At 53.7% G+C, this 26877-nt stretch overlaps 1 protein-coding gene across 9 annotated transcripts in view; it reads left to right on the top strand.

Moving 5' to 3' along the window:
* Positions 1–10883: 10883 nt before the first annotated feature.
* IMPDH1 (inosine monophosphate dehydrogenase 1) overlaps positions 10884–26877 on the top strand; it is a 36264-nt gene continuing 20270 nt past the window's right edge. For 6 of the 9 annotated variants that reach the window (XR_014784186.1, XR_014784185.1, XM_084808787.1 and 3 more), the window contains exons 1-3: positions 10884–11003; positions 11261–11359; positions 26522–26570. Coding sequence is in view for 5 of the 9 variants with exons in the window: in XM_084808787.1 (XP_084664913.1) it covers positions 10981–11003; positions 11261–11359; positions 26522–26570 (171 nt within the window). In the remaining 4 variants the exon portion in view is untranslated. The other 3 variants (XM_084808791.1, XM_084808789.1, XM_084808788.1) reach the window with 2 other exon arrangements.

Below are 26877 nucleotides of genomic sequence, written 5' to 3'. Positions count from 1 at the left end.
GCGATGAAAGAAATTCCCCCTCCCCCCTACAAAACACGCAAACATCATTCCTGAGCAATATATACTGCATTTATTTTCCTTCTGAAAATAAATTAGGGATTTCTTTGGAGACTTGGGTTCTTGGCTAGATTGAGGATCTTGGCTGGTTCTGGAACCTGTCCTGCTGCCTGGAATACACTGAGGCCGCTATGCAGCAACCCTGCAGCTGCCTCCCCCAGCAGGGAGCAGGACAGGCTCCAGCAGTGCAGTGTGACCTGGAATGCCCCTGGAGGTCTCAGGGCCTGGGGGAGGTGGCCATGGACTTGCACTGGAGCTTGAGGCTTCTAGGCAGGCCTAATGGGCCAATCACCTGGCACAAGAGGGTGGCCAGCTGGGAGTGCTGGTGGGATTTTGTGGCAGGTTCCATCCACGCCAGCTGGCAACTCCGCTGCCAAATCCTGAGGGCAGCGTGACTGGGTAGCATCCCCCTGCTGCACTGCCTGGGTTAACAGATGGAGAGTCTTCTCTGGCTGCAGGAGTTTGGACAGAAGGACCTTTTTATTCTCCCAAGGTTGAAGACTGAACTTTGTCTGCTCTGAGGGGGAATCCTCTTGCTCTTATGTACCAGGTTGATTCACGATCCTGAGCTGGGATTACGCCAGGCTGGGATGAGACTCCAGAGTAGACTCCTCCAGTCAATGCCAGAATTCCACTTGTAAACTTGTGAAGCAGTAGTGAAAATGAGAGTGTCTCTGAGCATGTGCAGAGTCATGGGCAAATCTAGGACCACCAAGGTGGCTTTCTCTGAAATGCTACCTGTTCCACGTGCAGGGCCAGCTAGACAGGTGAAGCTGAGGAGTCTCGATGCCTGGATGAGACGGTGGTGCCGGGAGGAGGGGTTCAGATTTGTTAGGCACCGGGGAACGTTTTGGGACAAGCTGGGCCTGTGCAAGAGGGACGGGCTGCACTTGAACCAAAATGGAACCAGACTGCTGGCACCAAACATGAAAAGGGTGGCAGAGCAGCTTTTAAACTAAACCCTGGGGGAAAGCTGACAGGAACTGGAAAGCATCTGGTTTGGGTTAAATCATCCCAAAGGGATGAAGATGAAAATGTTTTTGATTGCCCAAATGTAGAAGGGGAGGAAATAGGCCAAGAGTACATGGCAGAACATAACAGCCAATCAAAGGGGCCAACGTCCCATGGCAAAAGATGCACACGCCAGAGGCATCTGGGGAAGGATACCATGTATAGGTGTGTCTATGCAAATGCTAGACGCCACCATGCCAAAATGGGAGAATTGGAATGCTTCATTTTAAATGAAAACCTGGATATAGTGGGCATTACTGAAACCTGATGGAGTGGAGAGAACCGGTGGGATATGGTAATCTCTGGGTATAAACTCTATAGGAAGGTCAGGGAAGGGCGTACTGGGGGAGGTGTTGCCCTGTACATCAAAGAGTGCATAGTGGAGTAGACTAGAACACCTAAAAGGGTTCGCCTCTTCCACAGAAGCACTGTGGGCGACAATACCAGGCTCCAAAACTAATTTAGTGCTAGGAACATGCTATCGTCCCCCAGACCAGAATGCTCGGAGTGACCTTGAGATGGAAAACGAAATCAGGGAGGCCCCCAACCGAGGAAGTGTTGTAATAATGGGTGCTTTCAATTACCCCCACATTGATTGGATACTTGCATGTTCCAACCACGAGAAAGAGGATAAATTTCTAGATGCCCTAAACGATTGTGCCCTACAACAGCTGGTCACGGAACCAACCAGAGGGGAGGCAACCTTGGATTTAATCCTAAATGGCGTCACCCAGGACCTAGTACAAAATGTAACTGTTGTTGAACCACTTGGAAACAGTGATCACAGTGCTATCAGATTTAATATACATGTATTTAAGTGGGAAATTGCCCAGGAAGTCCAACACAGTCACATTTGGCTTCAAAAGAGGAAACTTCTCCAAAATGAGGGAACCGGTGAAACGGAAGCTAAAAGGGGGAGTCAAAAGGATTAAATCCCTTCAAAATGCTTGGAGATTACTCAAAACCACAATAATAGAAGCCCAGCTAAAATGTATACCTACCACAGCTTAGGAAAGGCGGCACCAAGTCCAAGAGGTTGCTGGCATGGTTAACAAGCAGTGTTAAGGGAGCTCTTAGAGAAAAGAGAGCTTCCTTCAGAAAATGGAAGTCTTGCCCAAGTGAGGAAAACAAAAGGGAGCACAAGCTTGCACAAAGACGATGCAAGCAGACAATAAGAGATGCAAAAAAAAAGCATTTTGAAGAACATATCGCTAACAATATCAATGCCAACAATAAAGAATTCTTTAAATATATCAAAAGCGGAAAACCAGCTAGGGAAGCAGTTGGACCACTGGATGGCAATGGAGTTAAAGGACTACTGAAGGAGGACAAGAAGATTGCAGAGAAGCGGAATGAATTCTTTTTATCCGTCTTCACTGCAGAAGATATAGGGCAGATACCTGTGGCTGAACTGATGTTTTCAGGAAGGGATTCTGAGGAACTGAGGCAAATAGTGGTGACAAAAGATGAAGTTCTCAACCTTATTGATAAACTGAAAGCAAATAAATCACCGGCCCCAGATGATATCCATCCTAGAGTTCTCAAAGAACTCAAATATGAAATTGCTGATCTTCTAACCAAAATATGCAACATGTCCCTAAGATCAGCCTCTATACCAGAGGACTGGAAGATGGCCAATGTAACAACAATGTTCAAAAAGGGATCCAGGGGGGATCCAGGAAATTACAGGCCCATTAGCTTAACATCTGTTCTGGGTAAATTGGTTAAAGGCATTATTAAAGATAAAATTAGCAAGCATATAGAAGGAGAAGCTGTGCTGAAAAGAATCAACACAGCTTCAGCAAAGGCAAGTCCTGTCTCACTAACCTTTTAGAGTTCTTTGAGAGCGTCATTAAACATGTAGACAGGGGTGATCCGGTAGGCATTGTTTACTTGGACTTCCAAAAGGCTTTTGACAACGTCCCTCACCAAAGACTCCTGAGAAAACTTAGCAGTCATGGAATAAGAAGGCAGGTCCTCTTATGGATCAGTAACCGGTTAAAGAACAGAAAACAGAAAGTAGGAATAAATGGTAAATTCTCCCAATGGAGGGAAGTAAATAGTGGGGTCCCACAGGAGTCTGTATTAGGACCAATGGATTTCAACCTGTTCATAAATTATTTGAGGATGAGTCTGGAGGACAGCCTGCAGAGGAAGAATCACAGGGGAACCTGCATGAGAGTGAGCAAGAGGCTGAAGGTCAGTCAAGTAGAGGCGATGAAACCCAGGCCTACAACAAGAAGAAGAGAAGAGTGGTAGTAGTGGGGGACCCTCGCTGCGTGGGATCGAGACCCAATTATGTCGCGAAGACCCATGGACTTGCCAGGTATGTTGTCTCCTGGGAGGACGGATTAGTGACGTGACTGAAAGGTTGCCTGCACTCATAAAGCCCACTGACAGGTATCCCTTTCTTCTCATCCATGTGGGAACAAATGATACCGCCAAGCGGAGCTACAAAAAAATCACGTCAGACTTTGAAGCTTTGGGCAGGAAACTCAAGAACTTCAGGGCCCAGATAGTTTTCTCATCCATCCTTCCAGTAGTTAGAAGAGGGATAGAAAGGGAACGAAAAATACTGCGGGTGAATGACTGGCTACAAAGGTGGTGCCGAGAGAGATTTGGATTCTTGGAACATGGGCTACACTTCCTGGAAGATGGGCTGTTGGCAAGGGACGGGTTGCACCTCACAAAGGCTGGGAAGAATGTGTTTGGCCACAGCATGAAGAACTTCATCAGGAGGGCTTTAAACTGAATCCTACGGGGAAGGGAGATGTAAAGTTGGGGGTAACAATGGACCCCAACAATGGCTCATGCACTGCAACAGAGAGAACAGCTCTAATAGCACCCAATAATAGTCTTCAAAAACATGTAGGAAGAAAGCCAGACTATGAAGCACATGGTCTTCGATGTCTATATACTAATACCCAGGGTATGGGAAACAAATACAATGAACTTGCAGCTACGTGCATAGTAAAAGGCAGAGGAAAGAAATGGTGGTTCAGCTATTAAATAAGGATGGCAAAATGATAACAGATGACCAAGAAAAGGCAGAGGTGCTCAATTCCGACTTTGGCTCAGTCTTCTCCCAAAAGAGGGTCTGTGACCCCCCTGGCAAAGGGGAAGTACAGGCTGAAGGGGCAGGATTGCAGCTTGAGATCGATAGGCATATGGTCAAGGAACACCTAATTACTTTGAATGAGTTCAAATCTCCAGGGCCAGATGAACTGCATCCTAGAGTAATACAGCAACTGGCAGAAGAACTTTTAGAACCGCTGTCTATTCTCTTTGAGAAATCATGGAGGACGGGGGAAGTGCCAGATGACTGGAGGAGGGCTAATGTTGTCCCTATCTTCAAAAAGGGTAAAAAGGAGGAACCTGGGAACTACAGACCAGTCAGTCTGGCATCAATCCCTGGGACAATTCTGGAGCAGATGATAAAGCAATCCATCTGCAAGCACCTTGAAAACAATGCAGTGATTCCTCGAAGCCAACGTGGATTTGTGAAGAACAAATCCTGCCAGATGAATCTGATCTCACTTTTTGATCAGGTAACCTCCCTTGTGGACTGTGGGAATGCTGTAGACATAATATACCTCGACTTCAGCAAAGCTTTCGACAAAGTGCCCCAGGATATTCTGATGAGCAAACTAGCTCAAACTGGGCTAGATGAAACAATGATCCAGTGGATCCACAGTTAGCTACAGAATTGGACTCAAAGAGTGCTTCTCAATGGGACCTTCTCAAACTGGGGAGAGGTAATGAGTGGGGTACCGCAGGGCTCAGTCCTGGGCCCAGTGCTCTTCCACATTTGTATTAATGACTTGGAGGAGGAGGTGCAGGGAATGCTGATCAAATTTGCAGATGACACAGAATTGGGTGGGATAGCTAATACTTTGGAAGACAGAAACAAAATTCAAAGTGATCTGGATAGACTGGAGCACTGGGCAGAAAAAAACAGAATGACATTTAATGGGGATAAATGCCAAGTTCTGCACCTAGGAAAAAGAAACCAAGTGCACAGTTACAAGATGGGCGACACTTGCCTCAGCAACACTACAAGTGAGAAGGGTCTTGGAATTGTTGTAGATCACAAGCTGAAGATGAACCCACAATGTGATGCGGCTGCAAAAAAGGCGAATGCTCTTTTGGGCTGCATTCATAGAAGCATAGCTTCCAAATCCCGGGAAGTACTAGTTCCCCTCTACTCAGCACTGGTTAGGCCTCATCTGGAGTACTGTGTCCAGTTCTGGGCACCACATTTTAAGAAGGATGCAAACAAACTGGAGGGGGTTCAGAGGAGGGCAACAAAGATGATCAGGGGACTGGAAACAAAGCCCCATGAGGAGAGACTGGAAGAACTGGGCATGTTTAGCCTTGAGAAGACTGAGGGGAGATATGATAGCGCTCTTCAAGTACTTGAAAGGTTGTCACAGAGAGGTAGGCCAGGATCTCTTCTTGATCATCCCAGATTGCAGGACACGGAATCATGGGCTCAAGTGACAGGAAGCCAGATTCCGGCTGAACTTCAGGAAAAACTTCCTGTTAGAGCAATATGACAATGGGGCCAATTACCTAGGGAGATGGTGGGCTCTCCCACACTGGAGGCATTCAAGATGAGGCTGGACAGCCATCTGTCAGGGATGCTCTGACTTGGATTCCTGCATTGATCAGGGGGCTGGACTCGATGGCCTTGTAGGCCCCTTCCAACCCTACTATTCTATGATTCTGTGATCTGGAATTAGGAATGAGCAGTGATGTGGCCAAGTTTGCAGATGACACCAAATCATTTAGGGTGGTTAAAACAAAAAGGGATTGTGAAGAGCTCCAAAAGGATCTCTCTCAACTGGGAGAATGGGCATCTAAATGGCAGATGCGGTTCAATGTAAGCAAGTATAAAGTGATGCACGTTGGGGCAATAAATCCCAACTTCAGGTATTGCCTGATGGGATCTGAGCTAGTGGTGACTGACCAGGAAAGAGATCTTGGGGCAGCGGTGGACAGCTCAGTGAAGATGTGAACCCAGTGTGCAGCCGCTGTAAAAAAAAAATTGCAAACTCCATGTTAGGCATAATTAGAAAAGGGATTGAGAATAAAACTGCCAACTTCATACTGCCCCTGTACAAATCTACCACACTTGGAATGCTGTGTACAGTTCTGGTCACCACGCCTCAACAAAGATATTGTAGAGCTGGAAAAGGCCACCTAAAATGATCCAGGGGCTGGAGAATCTCCCCCATGAGAGAAGGTTACAACAGCTGGGATTGTTTAGCTTGGAAAAAATTAGGCATGGTGTGGAGAATGTGGATAGGGAGACATTTTTCTCCCTCTCCCATAATTCTAGAACCAAAGGGGTCATCCCATGAAGCTGATTGGTGGGAGATTCAGGACAGATAAAAGGATGCCCTTCTTAACACAGTGCATAGTTAAACTATGGAATTCGCTACCACAGGAAGTAGTGATGGCCACCAGTTTGGATGGCTTTAAAAGGGGGTTAGACAAATTCCTGGAGGAAAAGGCTATCAATGGGTACTAGTCTTGATGGCTATGTGCTACTTCCAGTACCAGAGGCAGTGAGCCCATGTCCACCAATTGCTGGGGAACATGGGCGGGAGGGTGCTGTTGAGCTCATGCCCTGCTTGTGGGTCCCTGGTCGACAGCTGGTTGGCCACTGTGTGAACAGAATGCTGGACTAGATGGACCCTTGGTCTGATCCAGCAAGGCTCTCCTTTTTAACTTCAGCAGTTGTTGCACGAGCATTTAAGGGCAAAGCAGGTCAGACCATTGCTGCACTCTGCTCAGTCTTCTTTCCACTGGCTGGCAGCAACAGCTCTCCAGGGTTTCAGGCAGGGGTCTTTTCCAGCCCTGCCTGGAGATGCAGATAGACCAGGGTTCCACTGGGAGCATCTGCATGCAAAGCCTGTACTGTACCATCATGCTACAGCCCTCCTCCAAAAGGGAGCAGCAGCCAGGAGACAACCAGGCCTCCTCCTCCAGGGAAGCACCCCTGTAACAGCCAGCCATAGGAGCGGAGCCATGAACACACAGCCGAACTAGATGCTATGCAGGAGATCCACGACTGGGACTCCTGATGTATTTGTTTCTTCTTCTCAAACCATTGTGGATCCTTTGATTTAGATTGGGGCCATGGCCCAGGGGAAGGTGGCCTTTGCCTCTGCACTAGGCTGGTCTCCCTTGGAGTTGTTACTAATTAGAAAGGTGACAAATCCACGGGCACAACATTGGGACTTGAACATTTTCCCCTCTTCAATTTATATGTCCAGGGGTGGGGGTGGACTTGGATTGGGCCATTAGCAGAGGGGGGAAAGTGTCAAAAGAAAATTGCACCAGGACATTGATTTTCAAATCTCGCATGTATTGATTTGGAAACTGTTTCCAGTGCCAGGACTCGGTCCCAGGTCAGGCGACGCAGCAGAGATACTGGTGCCTCCGAGCATGTGCAGGATGCATTTCCTATAGGGGGCTGTGCAGTGTGGACTGTGGGTGGGGGCAGGGCTTTTGTGTCTATTGTTTTAAAATGTTGGATTTGGAGGGTTTTCCTGCTGCTTTTAAAAAAATATAAACAGAAAAATGCTCCTTTGGGGACCAGGGTGTGCAACTGGCATCTCACCATTTGTTTGGAGCCCACCACAAGTGAAGAAGAAAAGCTGTGCTGCTGGATTGGACCCCAGAAGGTCCTGCCAGGCTGCAAGCACCCTCTGTTCCACAGCAGGACGTCCACGAGCAGGGCTCACTATTGATCATTATGGATTACATTTCTATGCCGCCCCATAGCCAAAGCTCTCTGGGCGCTTTACCAAGGTGAACGCTTGATGACTTTCCTTGGCATTTGTTCCAGCACCAGAACTCTGCCTCTGAATATGGACAGGATCAGGATCTAAGAACTTCCCAAAGTGTGCAATCCTATGCAGGTTTAGACACAAAAATGGCCTACGACTCCCGGCATTCCCCAGCCTGCATGGCTGGCTGGGGAATGCTGGGAGTTGTAGGCTTTTTCTCTGTCTAATCATGCATAGGATTGCGGGCTAAGGGTGTTCCTTCATTATGGCAGGCCCCAAGCGAAGCGAGTTTGCTGGAAAGAGCAGGCTGGATTCCTGGAATGGCGGCAAGTTCTGAAATCATGTGAGAAGGGGCTTAACTGGAAAGGAAAAAATGCATGTCAAATGCATGTCAAAAATGACAAATGCATGTCATTTGAAATAATCTGGCCCCTCGTGGTCAGCATGGCCAATTAGCTGTCCCGAGATCCTGGCTTCCCCGCAAGCACATGATTATGAGCACAGGAAAGAAGAAACACGCACCCCCTCTCCGCAATGTGCCCCCTCCTGTGGGCAGGGCCTCTAGGAAGTGTGTGTGTGTGGGGGGGGGCGGAACCCAGCTAGGAGTGCCTGTGGGGGTGCCTTGCTAATCTGTTGCAGCAAAACTAGCGGAGTCTTGTGGCACCGTGAGGCTAGCGGATGTATTCTGGCGGAAGCTTTTGTGGATTGCAGCCACCTTCATCAGATGCACAAAGATGCAAATCTTTGGCTGCCATAGATGCATATGGGTGTGGAGAGGAATTTTTGAGGGGGTCAAAGGTGGTGCCAAATGGCTCGGAAACGCAAAAAGTACAGTCTGACAATTGTAAGGCTGACATGTATACAAGATAACGGCAATTTCCAGGGGGTCAGCCACATCAGTCTGTTGCAGCAAAAATTACAAAGGCTCTTGGGGCAACTTAAAGAACAGTGACTGCAATAGTTGGCAATAATGCATCTGATCAAGGGGCCTTTAGTCCTTGTTGTTTATGGGATTGCATGAGCCAGGTCTGCCCAGCATGTGGGCCAAGAGGGAGTCGCAGAACATGTCCACACAGGAGGGGAACCCCTCCACGGCAGATTCTCAGCCTTGCCACAAAACCGGAAGCATGGGAAGCAGAAGTGGCACATTGCAGCTCCTCCTCCTCTTGCGGAGTGCATCCTTCATGCCCGTCTCACATGGAATCACAGACGAGTAGGGTTGGAAGGGGCCTATAAACTGTCGAGTCAAGCCCCATATCTCAGTTGGCGCATATGGTGCAATAGCATAATTGGCTATTGATGGAATGTCCGAAGCCTAAATCTTAGTGTATCACAGGCCTGAAGCTGCACAGCAGGGCCCCGTTGTGGAGTGTGTCTCTCACGGCCTGCCTGCATGGCCTGCTCCCCTGCTTGGAAAGAGAAGATTTGGTGGTGAGGGAAAAGCAGTCCGCATGTCAGGGGAGGGCAACTCTGGCCCAGAGAGTTGAGCGCCCTCCCCTTCCTGAGCCATGACACAAAGAGGGATCCCCGAGTTATCTGCGATTTCAAAGATAAGCTGGGGATTCCCCAGCACCAGTCCTCACCCCATCACTTGGGGATGCACGCGGCACGGGAAGGAGCAGCCTGCCTTGCACTGACTCCAGCAAACCCTGGCTGAGTGGCTTTCTCTGAGCAGAGAGCAGCTCAGAGCTCTATGCCACCCTCTGCATGGAGATTTTTTTTTAAGTGGGTGGGTAAGGCAGATGATGTCATAGGAAGGGAGGGGCTTTGGGGGTGAGGCCCCACTCCTTGATGTCATCGGGCTTAGTGGGGTGGGGGGGGGAATCCCGCCCTGAACCAAAAGAGGTTGCCTCCCCCCACGTCTGTGATCAGAAGGATTCTTTCATTTCCTATCTTTACCTTTCATTTATTATTTTATTTCTGGCATTTATAGAGGCTCCCCGTAACCCTGATCTCTGGGTAGCTCACAAGAACACAATATTAAAATGTAAAATCATAAAACAAATTGCAGCGTTTAAAAAATGGTCAGCAGAGAGAGAGAGAAATACAGTTTCACAGCATGGCTAAAAATAAGTGGCATGTAAACAGTGGGCCACAATTCAAAACTTTGAAGCCACAGATTCTACAAGGCCCCGGAAAATAAAAAACCTTCGCCTGCGGCCGAAATGGCCAGCGAAGCTCCCCGGCAGGTGTCCCGGAGGACGTCCCCCGCCTCGGACATGGGCCGAGCGCGCAGAACTGGCCCCTGGCCCGCTCCCTGCTTCAGGGCCCGCGCGCAGCTGAGCCCCGCGACGACCTGCGCCGGCGAGGGGATGGGAGGCCCGGGGCTGGGGCCGCAACTCCGCCCGCCGGCCGGCCGGCCGGGCGGGGCTCCGCGTGCAGGCCGGGCGCGGGCGGACGAGCCCGCCGCGGTCCGGGCCCCGCTGCCACCTGGCCCGGCTCCGCCGCCTGCGGCTTTCCCGGCGGGGCAGCCGGGGCGCTGGAGCCCCGGCCACGGCGGCGGGAGCGCGCCCGCCGCCCCGCCGCTAACAGCCTCCGGCCAGCTCCTCCGCGGGGCCGCCGGCGGCCGCGCGCTGTGCCCGGCAGGCGCCACCGAGCGGCGGGAGGGCCGGCGGGTCGCCGGGGCTGCTGGGCGCCGCGGCCCAGCACGAGGCGCGGCGGCGGGGGCGGCGCCGCCTTCACAGCCGGCGCGGGGCGCCCGGCGCGGCCGCGCGCTGCCCGGGGCTCCGCCCGCCTGCGCCGCCTCCGCGGGGCCGCGCGGCTCGGCGCTCTGGCCCGCCCCGGCACCCGGGCGCCTCGCGGCGGCGGCGGGCGGCGCACAGCACCGGCCCGCGCGAGCCGCCCGCCGCGGCCCTCTCGTGCGCGCGGGCGGGGTCCCGCGGGGCGCTCCGCGGGCCGCGCCGAGGCAGAGCGGCGGGGCGGGGCGGGCGGAGGCGCCCTGCCCCGCCCCGCCCCGCGCGCCCGCGGAAGGCCGCGGCGGCGGCAGCGACGCGCCACGCACGCGCCGGGCGGCCGGCCGAGCGAGGGCGGAGGAGGAAGCGCGCGCGGCGGCGGCGGCTGCTGCAGCAGAGGGGAGGCGGCGGAGGACGCCGCCGCCGGGAGCCGGCCCGGCGCCATGGGCGAGGGGGCGCCGCCGAGGTGGGCGGGCGGGCGAGCGAAGCCCGGGCGCCGCCTCCCGCGCGGCGGGCCCGGCGAGAGGCGGCGGCGCCGCGGCCTGCCTGTGCGGCCTGGCAGCGCGGCGTCTGCGCGGGCGGGTCGGGGCGCGGCCGGCCCGGAGGAGGCGCCGCAGCAGGCGGGCGCCTCTGAGCATGTGCGGAGCGCCGCGCCGCCTCGGCCGGCGCCTGCGGGGCGCGTGGCGGCGGCTGCTGACGGCTCTCCCCTTCTCCCCTTCGCAGCATGGCCGACTACCTGATCAGCGGCGGCACCGGCTACGTCCCGGAGGACGGGCTGACGGCGCAGCAGCTCTTCGCCATCGCCGACGGCCTCACCTACAAGTAAGTCGCTCGCGGGCGGGCGGGCGAGCGGGCGACGCCGCAGGCCCGGCCCGGCCCGGCCGAGGGCTGCGCGGGGGGCCCTCGAGGGGCCGCGCGGCGGCTGCCCCGCCGCGTCCGCGGGCCGCCCGTGGCGCCGCGCCCAGCAGACGGGGCGCGAGGGCTTCCGGGCCGGCCCCCTCGCGAAGCCGCCCGCCCTCGGGCGCGATGGGCCGAGACCGCCGCGGCCGCCGCTGGCTGGAGCGTCGGCACCGGCCTCTTCTGCCGGGGCCCGTGGGGGCCGGTGTCGGCCGCACGGGCTGGCAGCCCCGGCCCGGCCCGGCCCGGCCCGGCGAGGGACTGAGCCGGGGAGCTTCCGAGCGCAGGCAGGCGCTGCCCCGAGCTCCGGCCCTTCCTCGCCGAAGCGCGGCGGCGCTGGTCCGGCAGACGCCCCGCTTGCAGCCCGCTCCGGAAGCGCGGCCCGCCCGGCCGCCCTTCGCAGGCGCTCCTTCCCCAGCATGCCGCTCCGCGTATTTTACCGGGAGGGGGCTGAATTTAAAGGCGGGTGCGCAGCCCGTTGGCCGCCCAGCGCCCCCCTTCCTTCCTGCATGGAGAAAAGCGGGGGGGGGGGCATTTTAGCCAGAAAAGAACCGCAGGGGACGGGAGGCTGCCCCTGCCACCCTTTCTCACATCGCAACAACCTCGTTTTGTTTTGAACAACTGGGAATGCCGAGACAAGACTTTGCCTCGCGCGTAGCTTGGCTGTCATGGTTCTGCGTTTGCTGTCCTCCATTGGGGCAGAGGAGCCGGCTGCGGAGCGGAGCGGGTAAGCTGGGGATGGAAGCCAGTGCCTGGCCGTCCAAAGCGCGCCGTCGCCTTGAAGGTGGAGGCTGAGCCTCTGCCTGCTTGGGGGCTAGAAGCCAACAGTAGGTCTCATTTTCCAGAGATTTATGCAACTTTTTAAGAAGGCGTTCGTGCTGGAGTGAGTTACAGCGTCTGGTGGCAGAGAGTTCCCCTAGTTAAATCTGTGTTTTGTGAAGAAGTATTTGCTTTTTGTCTTCAAACTAGTGATTTCCGAAAATAACCCCACACTTACATGTACGGGGACAAAGTAAATAACTTATGCACTGCGATTTTCTCTTCACTTCTATAGATCTTCTTGCCTTGGCTCACTTGACTTTCACTCTAATCTTTTCTCCTTTCCCCAATCTAAAAAGACCCAGCAATTTAAACCAGCCCTTCCCAACCAGGAGCCCTCCAGATGTGTTGGAGGCTGGGGGAATATGGGAGTTGTAGTCCAACCCATCTGGAGGGCTCCTGGTTGAGAAAGGTTGGCTAGGCCTTTTTCCATATGATGAAGGATGGTCCATTAACTAAATTACCAAGGTCATCTCCTCCCCCGCCCCCCATTGTCTGCATCCTTTTTGAGGCCCAAAGCATTTTGCTTACTAAAAGCCTAAGCAGGGTTTATGGAGAAAATGAAATTGACATTGAATATACTTTGTGAAAACAACTTTGCTCCACAGCTGCAGGACCCAAGAGAAACAGGTGTTGTAGAGAGTGACAGATGTTTTAAGAAAATGAGACACAGTTCTCTGCCCTAGAAGTGGATGAGAGCTGGGCAGGAGTCAGGCGGCCGTGTGTCGGCAACTCCTGTTAAAAGCCTAGTCAGAGCCCTACTTGGTGATGGATCAGACAAAGGTGGGGCCATCAAGCCCTATTTCCCATGGTGGCCTGCAGGTGCCTCTGGGAATCCCACAAGCAGGGTGTGAGGGCACTGGCTCTCCACCACTGTTGCTCTTCGCAAGTGGCTTTCTGAGGTACACTGCATCTGAATGTGGAGGTTCTATTTTGCTTTCGCATCCGATCGCCACTGGTTGACCTCTCTTCCTCCCCCATGTCCAGGAATGTGTCTGATCCTCTATTAAAGCCGGTGGCACCTGCACGTCTTGTGGAGGCGGATTCTGTAAAGCTGCGCGGACTGCGTGCAGGGTGCAGTATTGCGCCTGTGGGTTGGGGGCCGCCGTTGATTCTGCTTCTCTGTACACGATGAGGAAGGGCCAGGAAGGAGGTGGATGAGGTGTGGAAGCCCCTTCCTCCTCTGCCAGTGGCCAGCACCACGGAGCCTGCTCCGTGGCTGGGGAGTTCCCCAAGCGTGGCCCGGGGGCCTTTTGGCTTCACCACTGGGAGGGCTAGAAAGAAAGTGGGCGAGGCTCTCGGGATGCTGCGCAAGATGCTCAGAGCTCGGTTCTCCACCTGCACAGAATTGCAGCGGGCGCGCTCCACGTTTGCACGGTGCTGTCATGTGCTTGCGTGTTGTTCGTTTCGTTGTTGAATGTGTGTTGCCGTTCTACCAAGTGGTGCTCGAGGTGGCTAGCAGTAAAGTGCAAAGCTTGACCTTCCAGGATCTTGTTGCACTCCTTGCAGCACCCCCTGGCCGGGTCTGGACTGTTCCGGTCCTATGACTCCTGTTGATCGACCCCCCCCCAGTGAATCCTTCCGTCCCCCTTTCAGGCAAGCAGAGCAAGAAGCCATCGGCACACTGTGGCAACGCATACCCCCCATTGTGTGCTGTGTGAAGGACATCCTTTTGTCTGTCCCGTATTCACTGCCCCTGAATTTCACGGGGTGACCCCGTTGGGTTCTTTCACTATGTGAGAGGGACTAATTTTTTCATCTTGCTGGGCATTGGGTGGACGAGTGAGGTGTGTCTTGACAGGCTGGTGGAGCGCCTCATTTCTGTAATTAAGGCATTGTTTCCTGTTGTCTGGCTCTGGGTTAGGATGTGGGGTCAAGCCAAAACAAATGAAAGACGTTCAGATAATCTGAAGGGGAGGATGCCATCAAAAGACCCTTTTGGCTTTGCAAGTAATTGCAGTAGCTTTTCTTTGAAGCCAAGGACTTCCCTAGCTCTAAAGAAGAGAAGGGGTGAAATCAGTGGCTTAGGGTGATACGGGAATAATTAGGGTGATGCGGGAATAATCTCTCCATTAATAAGCTCCTGTTTCCTTGTACATTGAGTGTGCGCAAATGTGGTGGGTTGCAAATAAGAGGACTGAATGAGTAAGCATGTGGTTTCAGGAAATTTTCTCATCTGTTAACGTTAATAATTGAAGAAATGGCTGTTTGTCTTCCGGCAGCGTTCATCTTTACTGAATTTCTGTTGCTGCCTTTCAAGTCTGCCGTAAATGCATCTGCCTGCCTTGGCTTACCCCCCACCTCGTGCAATTCAGATGCTGCCTTGTAGGCTTCGCTCCGTCACATAAGGTGCAGTGAGGTTATTTTAACTGTGGCACTGACTCAGCTGTAGGTTGTACTCATTTTCCCCCTTTTATCTTCCTCCACTTCTCCCCTGCTTCTCAGTCAAACGAGGGTCTTAAAGCAGCTATCATATCTGCTATTTCTAATTGGTAAAGGAAAACCAACCGCTTAAATGCAACATCATTTTTATTTATTTAAAATATTATTACTTAAATACCCGGTATTATTTTAGGTTAAACACTGAGATAATTCAATTAGGGTGGATGGGCATCTCTGTCTCTTATGTACACATACATGTTGCCAAAAGTTTCCACTCTCGGGAGGGGCTGACTGGGTCTGTGAATGCTCTGGGAGCAATGGCTCTCTTCACTAGTGTTTCTTGCCCGCTGACCACACTCTGTGTCTGACAGTTAGAATGGCTAAAGGATTGAATTATTGTACCCATCAACAAATGCTTGTGTGTGAAATAGGTGAGAATGGAAATGCTGTGCACTGATTAATCTGGATTGATTACATATAGAATTTACACCAAGAAAATCTCACCCTTCTGGTGTAAACTCTGTTCACTACCTTGCATGCTGCTGGTGCTCGTTAGCTGTGGGTTCATCAGAAGCTGAGCTTATGACTCAACGTATCTTAGGGAACCGGAATTCCTCAAAGCATCACAAATGAAGCTATTGGGCCCAGGTAGCTTCGCCCCAGGAACTGTTGCGTTCAAAGTCCACCTTCTGCAGATGCACCTGTGTGGTGAAATGTTGTTGCCCAAGTGTGGATTTGACTGTATCATTTCACTGTGGCCTTCTGCAATCTGGCACCATCCAAATGTGTTGAACTACAACTCCCATAATCCCCCAGCCAGTGGGAGGCTGCTGTAAGCTGGCACAGTGCCTATTGATAGAAATACGCAGGACACGCATTTTGTGTCAGCAGTCACAGGGGCTGTGGCTTGTGCCCAGGTGGTTGCGGGAAAGGTTCCTGCCTCTGCCGGCGAGGCCCAGCCCATGCATCCTCTAGGCTCACTGATAGGGCTTCGGTTTGTCGTCTGCATGTCCCGAATCACCAGAAATGGACATTGGCTTTCCCCCACAGGAAAAACTCATAGATTTGTGGCTTGATTGATGCTGGAACCACGTTCTAGTATATTGACACTCCTTAATTAGAGACTCCTTGCAATGATTAGCATTTAGATGAGGCTACAGAGTGTTCATGTACATTTATTTATTTATTAAATATATTAATCGCCCATCTGGCTGGTCACCCAGCCACTCCAGGTGACATACAAAGTACATAATAAAACAGTTTAAAACAATAAAATTCTACAGTAAAAACATTTTCTAAAATACCCTAACCCACCCCAAATGCTTGCCTGAACAACCACGTTTTTAATGCACAGCGGAATCTCATTAAAGAGGGCATGGCAGAGTTCTCTAGGGAGGGAGTTCCACAGAGTGGGGGCCACCACAGACAAGGCCCTCTCCCTCATCCCCACCAGCCTAGCTGTCCTGGCTGATGGGACAGAGAGAAGGCCATCCAAGGCTGATCTTGTTAAGCGGCCTGTCTGGTGTTGCTGGAGGCGCTCCTTAAGATAGGCTGGGCCAGAACCATATAGGGTTTTAAAGGCCAAAACCAACACCTTGAATTTGGCCTGGAAAACAACTGGTAACCAGTGCAACTCCTTCAGCACTGGAGTGATGTGATCTCACTGGTGGCTGCCTTTAATCAGGCGAGCCGCCACGTTCTGTACCAGCTGCAGCTTCCGAGCTGTCTTCAAGGGTAACCCCTCGTAGAGCGCATTACAGTAGTCTAGAGGAGAGGAGACCAGGGAATATAATACCGATGGGAGCAGATGGCCAGGAAGGAAGGGGCACAGCCGCTGTATCAGATGGAGTTGATACAGTGCTGTCCGGCTCACAGCTGAGACCTGAGCCTCCATGGTCAGCTGGGAGTCCAAAATGACCCCCAGGCTGTGGACCTGGTCTTTCAAGGGTAGCTGTACACCATTCAACACCAGGCCAACATCCCCCAGCCTCCTCTTGTCTCCCACCAAAAGTACCTCAGTCTTGTCAGGGTTCAGCTTCAGCTTATTCCTCCCCATCCAGCCACTCACCGTCTCCAGACATTTGGACAGGGATTCTACGGCCAACCTTGGTGAAGATTTGAACGAGAGGTAGAGCTGCGTGTCCTCCGCATATTGATGACACCGCACCCCAAACCTCCTGATGATAGCCCCCAGCGGCTTCACATAGATGTTAAATAGCATCGGGGAGAGGATAGAACCCTGTGGCACCCCACAAGTGAGCGGCCACGGGTCCGAAACCTCCTCTCCAAGTGCTACCCTCTGGTACCTGCTGGAGAGGAGGGACCGGAACCACTGCAATACGGTGTCTCTAATGCCCACTCCCTCCAGGCGGTCCAGGAGGATACCGTGGTCAACAGTATCAAAAGCCACCGAGAGGTCGAGGAGAACAAGGAAGGAGCATTCACCCCTATCCAGAGCCCACCTCATATCATCCACCAGGGCGACCAGGGCCGTTTCTGTCCCATGCCCAGGCCTGAAGCCTAACTGAAATGGATCTATATAATTGGCTTCTTCCAAGTGTGCCTTCAACTGCATCGCCACCACCCGCTCAATCACCTTGCCCCAAAATGGCAGATTCGAGACCGGGCGAAAGTTGTTCAGAACTTGGGGATCCGAGGAGGGCTTCTTTAAGAGCAGTCTTATCACTGCCTCCTTGAGAGCTGATGGCATCACTCCCTCCTCAAGGGAGGCGTTCACCACCGCCCTGATCCCCTCACCCAGTTTCTCTGCAGCCCATAATGAGCCAAGATGGTCGGCTTTACAGATGACAGCACCTTGTCCACTTCGTCAGAAGGAAGAAGCTGGAACCGATCCCACAAAACTGGTTTGCCACAGGCCGCCTCTCGCTCTCTAACTGTATCCATGGCGCAAGGAATAACACTCCTCATCCTATCAGTTTTATCTGCAAAGTGCCTTGCCAAAGCCTCACAGGAGGCCTTAGAATGCTCCAGCCGTTCTGGAGCAGCCGGACTGACCATGCTCCGGACCACTTGGAACAGCCTCCTGGGACAGCAGTCTGTGGACGCGATAGAGGCAGCATAGTATTCCTTTTACGCTGCCTTCACCGCCACGTGATAGGCTGAAGATACAGCTCTGGCCTGTGTCCGATCGTCCTCGGAGCGAGACTTCCACCACCGACGCTCTCGCCGTCTCACCTCCTGTTTCAGAGCTCGTAACCACGGATTGACCCGTGGCGCAGTCTGAGCCCTGTTCAGGGGGAGAGGGCATTTCGGAGCCACCAGGGTCTCGACCAAGTGGCCGTTGGCGTGGTCCAGAGAATCCCCAAGTGCGTTCAGGAATCCATTTGGATCCATAAGACGCCTGGGGCGGACCACTTTAATGGGTCCTCCACCCCTGCGGAGGGGTTGTGGAACCGAGAAGTCCAACGTCACCAGATAGTGATCTGACCATGACAAAGGGGTGGTGGATACACCCCTGACTTCCAGATCACTCCCCGCTTCCCCAGAAACAAACACAAGGTCTAGCGCATGAGCGGCTACATGGGTGGGCCCAGTTAGAATATGGTGCAGCTCTCAGGAAGCCATGGTCTCCATGAAGTTCCTAGGTGCCCCCGTGAGGACAGCCTCTGAATGTATGTTGAAGTCCCCCAACGCCATTAAGTTAGGGGACTGCACACGCACATCAGAGACCACCTCAAGCACCTCGGCCAGGGAGTCAGTCATGCAGCGGGGTGGACGGTACACAAGCAGAATCCCTAGACTGCCCTTCTGGCCCAGCCTCCAGTACATGCACTCGGCAACCTTGGTCTCCCGGAGAGGGGGTCTAGTGAGGACCAGGACTCCCGGTAGATAACAGCCACTCCCCCTCCCCGATCCCCAGCCCTCGGCTGCTGTGCATACGAAAACCCGGCTGGGCACATGGCTGCCAGAGCTGGAGCAGCGGCCTCAGCCAGCCCGGTCTCCGTAATACATGCCAGGTCCGCACCCTCATCCCGGATCATGTCATGGATGAGGGATGTTTCCTGGGTAACAGACCTGGCGTTGCAGAGCAGCAAACGAAGGCCAGAAGGTGGCGTCACGCCTCCCCAGCCATCCTTTGACTCTGGACAGGCCCGGAGCAGGGGACAGTCATTGTACATCTCTGCCCTGTTCCCCTTACCTGGCATGGCTTCCCCTAGCGCTCCGCCAGTGCCTGCCGCCCAGCCTCGGTATGTTCTGGCCCCCAACGCTCCCCCCACTGCCTCCGTCAGGTGGACACATGCCCCCTCGCTCCCGCCTATCAGGCAGGCTACCCACCCCTACAAACAACAGAATCCCCCAGAAATTAAAAAAAAAATAAATTAAAAAATCCCCTTTAAAAATACTGCCAGGCAGGAGTCCACAGCAGGGATTGTGGTGGCGGCGGCGCAGCGGCAGGCACTCTCCCCTGGTGGTGGCAGCTTCTCCTGCAGGCCCTGGCTCTCCCAGGCCACCTCAGCCAGCCGGCTTATGTAGCCCCTCCAGGAAGGGGCAGCTGGAAGCAGCACAGCTGGCTCGGTACCTGGGGGCCTGGTCCTGCAGGGCCTGGCGGTCTGTCGGGCAGAAGTCCACAGGGAAGGCCTGGTGTTGGTGGTGGCAGCAGCCCCAGCAGCAGCCCCAGCAGCAGCCCCAGCAGCAGCCCCAGCAGCAGCCCCAGCAGCAGCCCCAGCAGCAGCGGGCACGCCTCTTCCCCGGTGGTGGCAGCTTCTGCAGGCCCTGGATGAAGGCTAATCTCTATACGCCCATACTAGAGCGGTGAGAGCGTAGGCGTAGGTCACCTAAGGAGCTCATGGAAGAGACTGGAGTTGAACCAAGGACTAGATGAGATGGAAAGAGCAGATCAGTGGCCCTATTCTTCCGCGTGGAGGGTGTGGTTGCCAATGGCCACAGTCATCATGGCTATCTTGCCTCCAGGTTCAGAGGCAGGATGCCTCTCTGCCCGTTGCTGGGGACATGGGCAGGAGGGTGCTGGTGCGCTTCCCATGGGGCAGCCGGCTGGCCGCTGTCTGAGCAGGCTGCTTGTCTGATCCAGCAGGGCTCTTCTCACCTCCCTATCGGCGGCTGGACTCCCTTCTTGCTGTTCTTTTAAAATTCTAAACGGAGCCACAGTGGGACCCCGGTCCGGCTCAGGGCCACAGTGCTTGGGGTTGGCCCTGCTCCTTCTCCCCTGCTCTGTGTTCCTGGAGAGGCAACGTCAGCTGTTTGTCAGCAGGCAAAATCTGCAGGATCTCTTGTGTCATGTCCAGCGTATAGAATCATAGAATCGTAGAACAGGAGGGCTAGAAGGGGCCTACAAGGCCATCGAGTCCAACCCCCTGCTCAAGGCAGGAGTCCAAGTCAGAGCATCCCTGGCAGACGGCTGCCCAGCCTCGTCTTGAACGCCTCCAGTGTGGGAGAGCCCACCACCTCCCCAGGTAATCGGTTCCATTGTCATACCGCTCTAACAGTCAGGAAGGTTTTCCTGATGTTCAGCCGGAATCTGGCTTCCTGTCACTTGAGCCCATTCTTCCATGTCCTGCACTCTGGGATGATCGAGAAGAGATCCTGGCCTCCCTCTCTGTGGCAGCCTTTCAAGTCCTTGAAGAGCGCTATCCTATCTCCCCTCAGTCTTCTCTTCTCAAGGCTAAACATGCCCAGTGCTTTCAGTCTCTCCTCACAGGGCTTTGTTTCCAGTCCCCTGATCATCTTTGTTGCCCTCCTCTGAACCCTCTCCAGTTTGTCTGCATCCTTCTGAAAGTGTGGTGCCCAGAACTGGACACAGTACTCCAGATGAGGCCGAACCAGTGCTGAGTAGAGGGGAACTAGTACTTCCCGGGATTTGGAAGCTATGCTTCTGTGAATGCAGCCCAAAAGAGCATTGGCCTTTTTTGCAGCCACATCCCATTGTTGGCTCATATTCAGCTTGTGATCGACAACAATTCCAAGATCCTTCCCGCTTGTAGTGTTGTTGAGCCAAGTATCCCCCATCTTGTAACTGTGCATTTGGTTTCTTTTTCCTAGGTGCAGAACTTGGCATTTATCCCTATTAAATGTCATTCTGTTGTTTTCTGCCCAGCGCTCCAGTCTATCCAGATCTCTTTGAATGTTGTTTCTGTCTTCCAAAGTATTAGCTATCCCGCCCAATTTTGTGTCATCTGCAAATTTGATCAGCATTGGCCCTGAGCTATGGATTGAGAAGCGTCCCGGGGGACCTGGCTTCTGCCTTGAACGCTCCCTGTCCCTTAGACCAGCTGCACCCCTCCGGCTTCAGCCCCCCATTCCCTGCTGCAATATGGAGATAATAGTATTAACCTTCCCTGGTCAGTGGTGAGGATTCTGACTTGTCATACGCAAAGCACTGAGTGCTTGGAAGTGCTATGTACGTGGTTCTTTGATAATGCTATCAGAATGGGCAGCTCCCTTTTTATTCCTGCTATTGTGGGGATGCTTTTGATGCGTGATCCAAGCAAGGGCAAATAGGGGCATGTAGGAAAGGCACATCCTCTTCATTACAGCGATCTATGCTTGGACGTCTTCCCTATTACAGTGGGAGAGCGTTTGGGGTTTCTGTCTTAATTCTAGGACTCCAGGAGGTTTGGATGAGAAATTAGGGTTCTGAATCTTTTTATTAAAAGGTTCAGTTGTTATTTGAATTGGGTCATTGAGATATCCATATGAGCGCAGAAAATTTTGGGTCACTTTTGTGTAATGCATTTGATTCATGAATCTTCTGTTTCAAAGGTTTACATGAGGTTACGAGTGTTGTTGAAAATGGCCTGGTGTAAATCAGCCTTCCCTAACTCAGTGCTCTCCAGATGTATTAGACTACAAGTCCCATAATTCCCAGTCAGCATGGCCAATGGCCATGGGAATTATGGGAGTTGCAGTCTTAAGACATCTGGAGCGCATCAAGTTGGGGGAGGCTGGTGTACATCCTAAAAAAGCAGTGACCTGTGCTCTGTCATGGGATGGAGCTATGTAAGTTGGAAAAGTGTGTGTTGGATTGGGTTCCTTTCTGCCTTATAATAGGAGGTGATCACATGGTAAGGTTCAGATGAAATGCTGCAGTCTTTTAGGAAGTTCTTTTATCATCTGGATTCCCCAGTTGTTGGAGAAGCTTCGGTATTTATTCATTCATTCATTTATTCATTTATTTATTTAAAAAGGCAGCCATGCATTGCTTAATTTTCACACACATCTGCATTTGAATACTTTCACCTGGTAGACTTTGAGACTTTATTTTTGCTGTGTGTGTAAGACTTTGAGTGGACGCTCTCCTTTGGACTGGCACACCAGGGTGTGTTTTGTTTATGCGAATATCAATCACCTCCACGGGTTGAATTCTGGGGCCATATGGGAGACTGCTGAGTAGGAGAGCTCGATATCCTGGTTGCCCTCCAGCTCCAGCTGGATGTTTGGCATTCACTCTGCTCTTCTTGAAGCAGAAGAGGGCAGTTCCTGAAACAGCCCATCGCCTCCTGGCATCCTGTCAAACGAACAACCTCCGCACTGTACAAGCCTGAAACCAGGGATGCCTGCGGTGAGCTGGGCCTTGCTGCCTTTGTGGAGAGGGCCTCGCAGGATCTCCCCCGTGTTGTGTGGTCCTTGTGCCAGAATATCTAGAGCAGCCTACCCTGACCTGGTGCCCTCCAGATGTTCTGGACTACAGCTCACATAATTCCCAGCCAGCATGAGCACCAAGTTGGGGAATCATAGAATAGTAGGGTTGGAAGGGGCCTACAAGGCCATCAAGTCCAACCCCCTGCTCAATGCAGGAGTCCAAGTCAGAGCATCCCTGACAGATGGCTGTCCAGCCTCGTCTTGAAGGCCTCCAGTGTGGGAGAGCCCATTGTCGTATTGCTCTTACAGTCAGGACGTTTTTCCTGATGTTCAGCCAGAATCTGGCTTCCTGTCACTTGAGCCCATTATTCCGTGTCCTGCACTCTGGGATGACCAAGAAGAGATCCTAGCCTTCCTGTCTGTGACAACCTTTCAAGTACTTGAAGAGTGCTATCATATCTCCCCTCAGTCTTCTCTTCTCAAGGCTAAACATGCCCAGTTCTTTCAGTCTCTCTTCATAGGGCTTTGTTTCCAGTCCCCTGATTATCTTTGTTGCCCTCCTCTGAACCCTCTCCAGTTTGTCTGCATCCTTCTTAAAGTGTGGTGCCCAGAACTGGACACAGTACTCCAGATGAGGCCTTACCAGTGCTGAGTAGAGGGGAACTAGTACTTCCCGGGATTTGGAAGCTATGCTTCTATGAATGCAGCCCAAAAGACCATTTGCCTTTTTTGCAGCCACATCACATTGTTGGCTTATATTCAGCTTGTGATCGACAACCATTCCAAGATCCTTCTCACTTGTAGTGTGGTTGAGCCACGTATCCCCCATCTTGTAATTGTGCATTTGGTTTCTTTTTCCTAGGTGCAGAACTTGGCATTTATCCCTATGAAATGTCATTCTGTTGTTATCTGCCCAGCGCTCCAGTCTATCCAGATCACTTTGAATTTTGTTTCTGTCTTCCAAAGTATTAGCTGTCCCGCCCAATTTGGTGTCATCTGCAAATCTGATCAGCATTCCCTGCACCTCCTCCTCCAAGTCATTAATAATAATGTGGAAGAGCACTGGGCCCAGGACTGAGCCCTGCGGTAGCCCACTTGTTACTTCTCCCCAGTTTGAGAAGATCCCATTGAGAAGCACTCTTTGAGTCCGACTCTGTAGCCAACTGTGGATCCACCGGATCGTTGTTTCATCTAGCCCACTTTGAGCTAGTTTGCTCATCGGGATATCATGGGGCACTTTGTTGAAAGCTTTGCTGAAGTCGAGGTATATGATGTCTACAGCATTCCCATGGTCTACAAGGGAGGTTACTTGTAGGGAAGGCTGGTAGAGAGCATCCGTTCCCAAGCATTACACATAGCTGCCACTGGTGTCACACGGGGGCTCAGTGGCGCACGGCGTGACCTCAGTGGTGCTGGGGTCTCCTTGGTTTGCGTTTATTCTTTGCCGGCGACTTTACCCTTGTCTTCTCTATGGTGCTCTGATGTGTTGCAAGCTGTCTTGATTTAATTGTTAAGGATGGTGGGAGGGTTGTATTTTGTGCCCGTAAAGGCAAGGTCCACCACTGCCTGCCTCTGGGAGCCCATGTGGGGAAGTTGCTGGGCCTTTGTCCTTGAACTCCTGGCCACACACACGTGCACCCCCTCACGGCTGTGACTTCAGCTGGCCCAAGGGTGAGCAGGGAAGACTGGCTGAGAGCTGGCCGCTGGCCAGGAGGATGGTCACAAAACCGTACATCGGAACATGGGCAGCAGCTGCCTTAAACCGAGTCAGCCCCGGGGTCCATCTAGCCCAGTACTGGCTGCACTGACCGGCAGCAGCAGCTCTTCAGGGTTTCAGGCAGGATTCTTTTCTCACCCTACCTGGGGATGCTGCTGGGGATGGAGCCAGGGGCCTTTTGTGTGCAAAGCAGGGGATCAGCCACTGAGCCACGGGCCCTCCCTGACTCTAGCCCTTGATAACCCTGCTGGGAGTGAAGTCAAGGATGTATCCAACTTACGGGCACATCAGCCATATTTAGCTGATCAATCAGTTTGACTAATAGATTTAAAATGCTTTTAATTTGCTAAAAAAAATTGCCCCCGAGTAATCACACAGATTTTTAAGAGAGCTTTTTTCATACAAGAATTTCTTAAATTACTCCCTCTGTCCTGTGTGAGAGAGAAGCAGGGGGCAGCCCTCTTCTAAGATGGGCTGGTGCCAAGCCGGGGGGGGGGGGTGTCTTTGAGGTGGGAGAGGAGGGAAAAGCAGCTCTCAGGAATGCAGGGCCAGGTGTGAAATAGGCACACCTGTTGCAGGGTAGCCTGGTGTGTGTGAGTGCCTGAGTGTGGGATTGGGGTGGGAAAGGGTGGGTGCCAGCAGTCTGCAGCTCTGTGTGTGTGTGTGTGAGGGCGGGCGGGCGGTGCTCAGAGGGGCCTTGTGCGCGCGTCCGTGCTGCAGAGGTGGGCTGGGGCATCCTGGGTGCGGAGTGCCCAGGTGCTTCCCTGGGCTGGGCCCCCCCTGGATCCCTGGGCCCCCCAAGTGATTCGTCCTTGACCTGAGCAGAGGATCCTTGCCATGCCACTCTGGTTCGGATCACTGTCGTGTCCAGGAAGGCACCAGCTGTTCCCAGACTTGCCATCCAGATGCCTGTGGGAAGGGAGGGGAGGATGTGATGCCAGCCATATCCTGCCCCTCTTGCGTTCTTGTTCCCACCGTCTGGTGGAAGGAGGGGGACCAGGCTGTTGGCTGTGATGGATGGAGGCCTTGAGAAGACTTTTCTCCTCCCCAGATATGTAACCCTTTAAGCTGCTTATTAATTTAATTACATTTCTGTACTGCCCCACAGCTGAAGCTGGCTGGGTGATGGTACCAGCGGGCAACGCAGTGCTGTGTGGTGGCGTGTTCCCTCCGTTCATGGCTGTGCACTTGCGTTGCCTCTCGGGCTTGGCGTAGCACCTCCTTGAGCTCCCTGGGCGCTGTTCTGCCAGGCACTCCCCCCCCCCCGACGCCTCGTCTCTCTGGTCTTCCCACGCGGGCGCCTGGCCCTGGCTGGAAAGGCGCTGGAGTGGGAGAGGGAGGCCCCCGCTTGGGCTGAGTGGGGGGCCAGGCTGACATGAGAGGCGCGTCCCGATGCTTCAGCCGCTGCATCCCAGGCTCTTGGACTGGTCTGCTCCTCTCTTCAGCTGTGGGTCTCTGTTGCGATGCAGGGCAGGGCGAGGTCCCTGCAGACGGCTGTGGGGGTGGTGCGAGGCCTTCAGAAAGAGGGGCAAGTAGAGTGAAGCCCATGGAAGCTCGTAGCTTGGCACTCCCCCCCCCCCCCTCGGCCATATGCCACCTTCTCGTACAGGTGTGCCAAAGAGAGCCGCTGCCCTAGTGCCCCTCTGGGCCTCTGGGCAGTCTCTGACTGCTGACAGCAGAAGGGCCCTCTAGGCCGTGCCCCAGCTGCCTGCAGCCCCCCCTTGCTCTGCTGCCCTCCGCCTCCAGAGTGGGGCTGCCCAGCGCCCTCCCTAAGCCCCGTCACCCATGGCTGGTGCATACGAATGCTCTCTGGCCTCAAGCAGGCCCCTGCTGCCCCTCAGCCCCCATGTTTTGCGTGTCTGAGCAGGTGAGTGACCACATGTTGGGATCGGCCTGTTTGGTGCCGCGGGGGCGGTCGTTGCATCTTGCCTTGTAGTCGCCCCACATCTTGAGCCCCCCCCCTTGGCAGCCACTGCCTCTGGGTGAGGCGTCTGGGCGTGTCCCTCTCGCCCGTGTCTGCGGTTTGGTTTGTGCTGGGGAACAGCTGCCATGTTGGGGGTGCAGACGGGAGCTGGTTTCCACGCACACAGCCCCCCGCCCCTGCAGCTTTTGCCAGGGCAAGCAGCAGGCAGCTTGGCCTGTTTGCGGGGCCACGTGCTGGCCTCGCCGCCGCCTTGCTTGCAAGGGGCAGCCGCCCACAGGAGCATCTCGCTCGATGGCTCGGCAAGGGGCCTTCTCGGTCCCCTTGCAGACTGCCCCCCACGCGCTTGGCCCAGGCTCTTGGCCGTGAGTTTTCTTGGCCCTGCTCTCACGCCAGTCTTGCCGCTGAATAGTCGGCTGACTGTCGTCCGTGCCCAGGCCCTTCCGCCTGCCCTGCTCTGTCTTCTGCTGGATGCTGTTCATATTAACTGCCTAGCTGTTGAGTGGGGAGCACGTGCCAGATAACATGGTGTGCTCCCCCCCCCGGCCCCAAGAGCTGCAGGTGGGCTTTTGGTTTGGGACCGGGGTGAGCAAAGGCAAGTGCCTTTTCTGCTTCCACAAGTCAAGATCCTGGGGGCGCTGTAGCCCTGGCTGGCACTGAGGGTGACAGCCCCTTATCTCTGTTTCCACAGTGACTTCCTGATCCTGCCTGGCTTCATTGACTTCACAGCGGATGAGGTGGTGAGTTCAAGTCCTGGGCTGGCCCATGGCATTTATCTAGTTGTGGTCTCAAAAGGGCCTATGACACAGGAGGTGGCCCTGGGCAGGGTGAGACAGCAGCATCCAGCCCAGTCCTGTCTACCCCGGCAGGTGCCGCATGGGCTTTGCTAGCCGTGAGGGTCTTCCTCAGCTGTGTCAGAACGGCCATGCGGGACCAGGCCGGAGGTCTCTCTGGTCCAGCATCCTATGCCTCTGGGAAGCCCCCAAGCAGCACATGACGGGGGCAATAAACCCTCCCACTTGTGCCCCCCAGAAACATGCTGAGAGG

Source organism: Heloderma suspectum, chromosome 7 (assembly GCF_057233095.1).
Source record: "Heloderma suspectum isolate Gila_16-S chromosome 7, 16-S_ref, whole genome shotgun sequence".
In the NCBI taxonomy this organism is placed as follows: domain Eukaryota; kingdom Metazoa; phylum Chordata; class Lepidosauria; order Squamata; family Helodermatidae; genus Heloderma; species Heloderma suspectum.
Note: the sequence above shows the minus strand (reverse complement) of the source record. Positions and strands in the feature narration are given on the sequence as shown.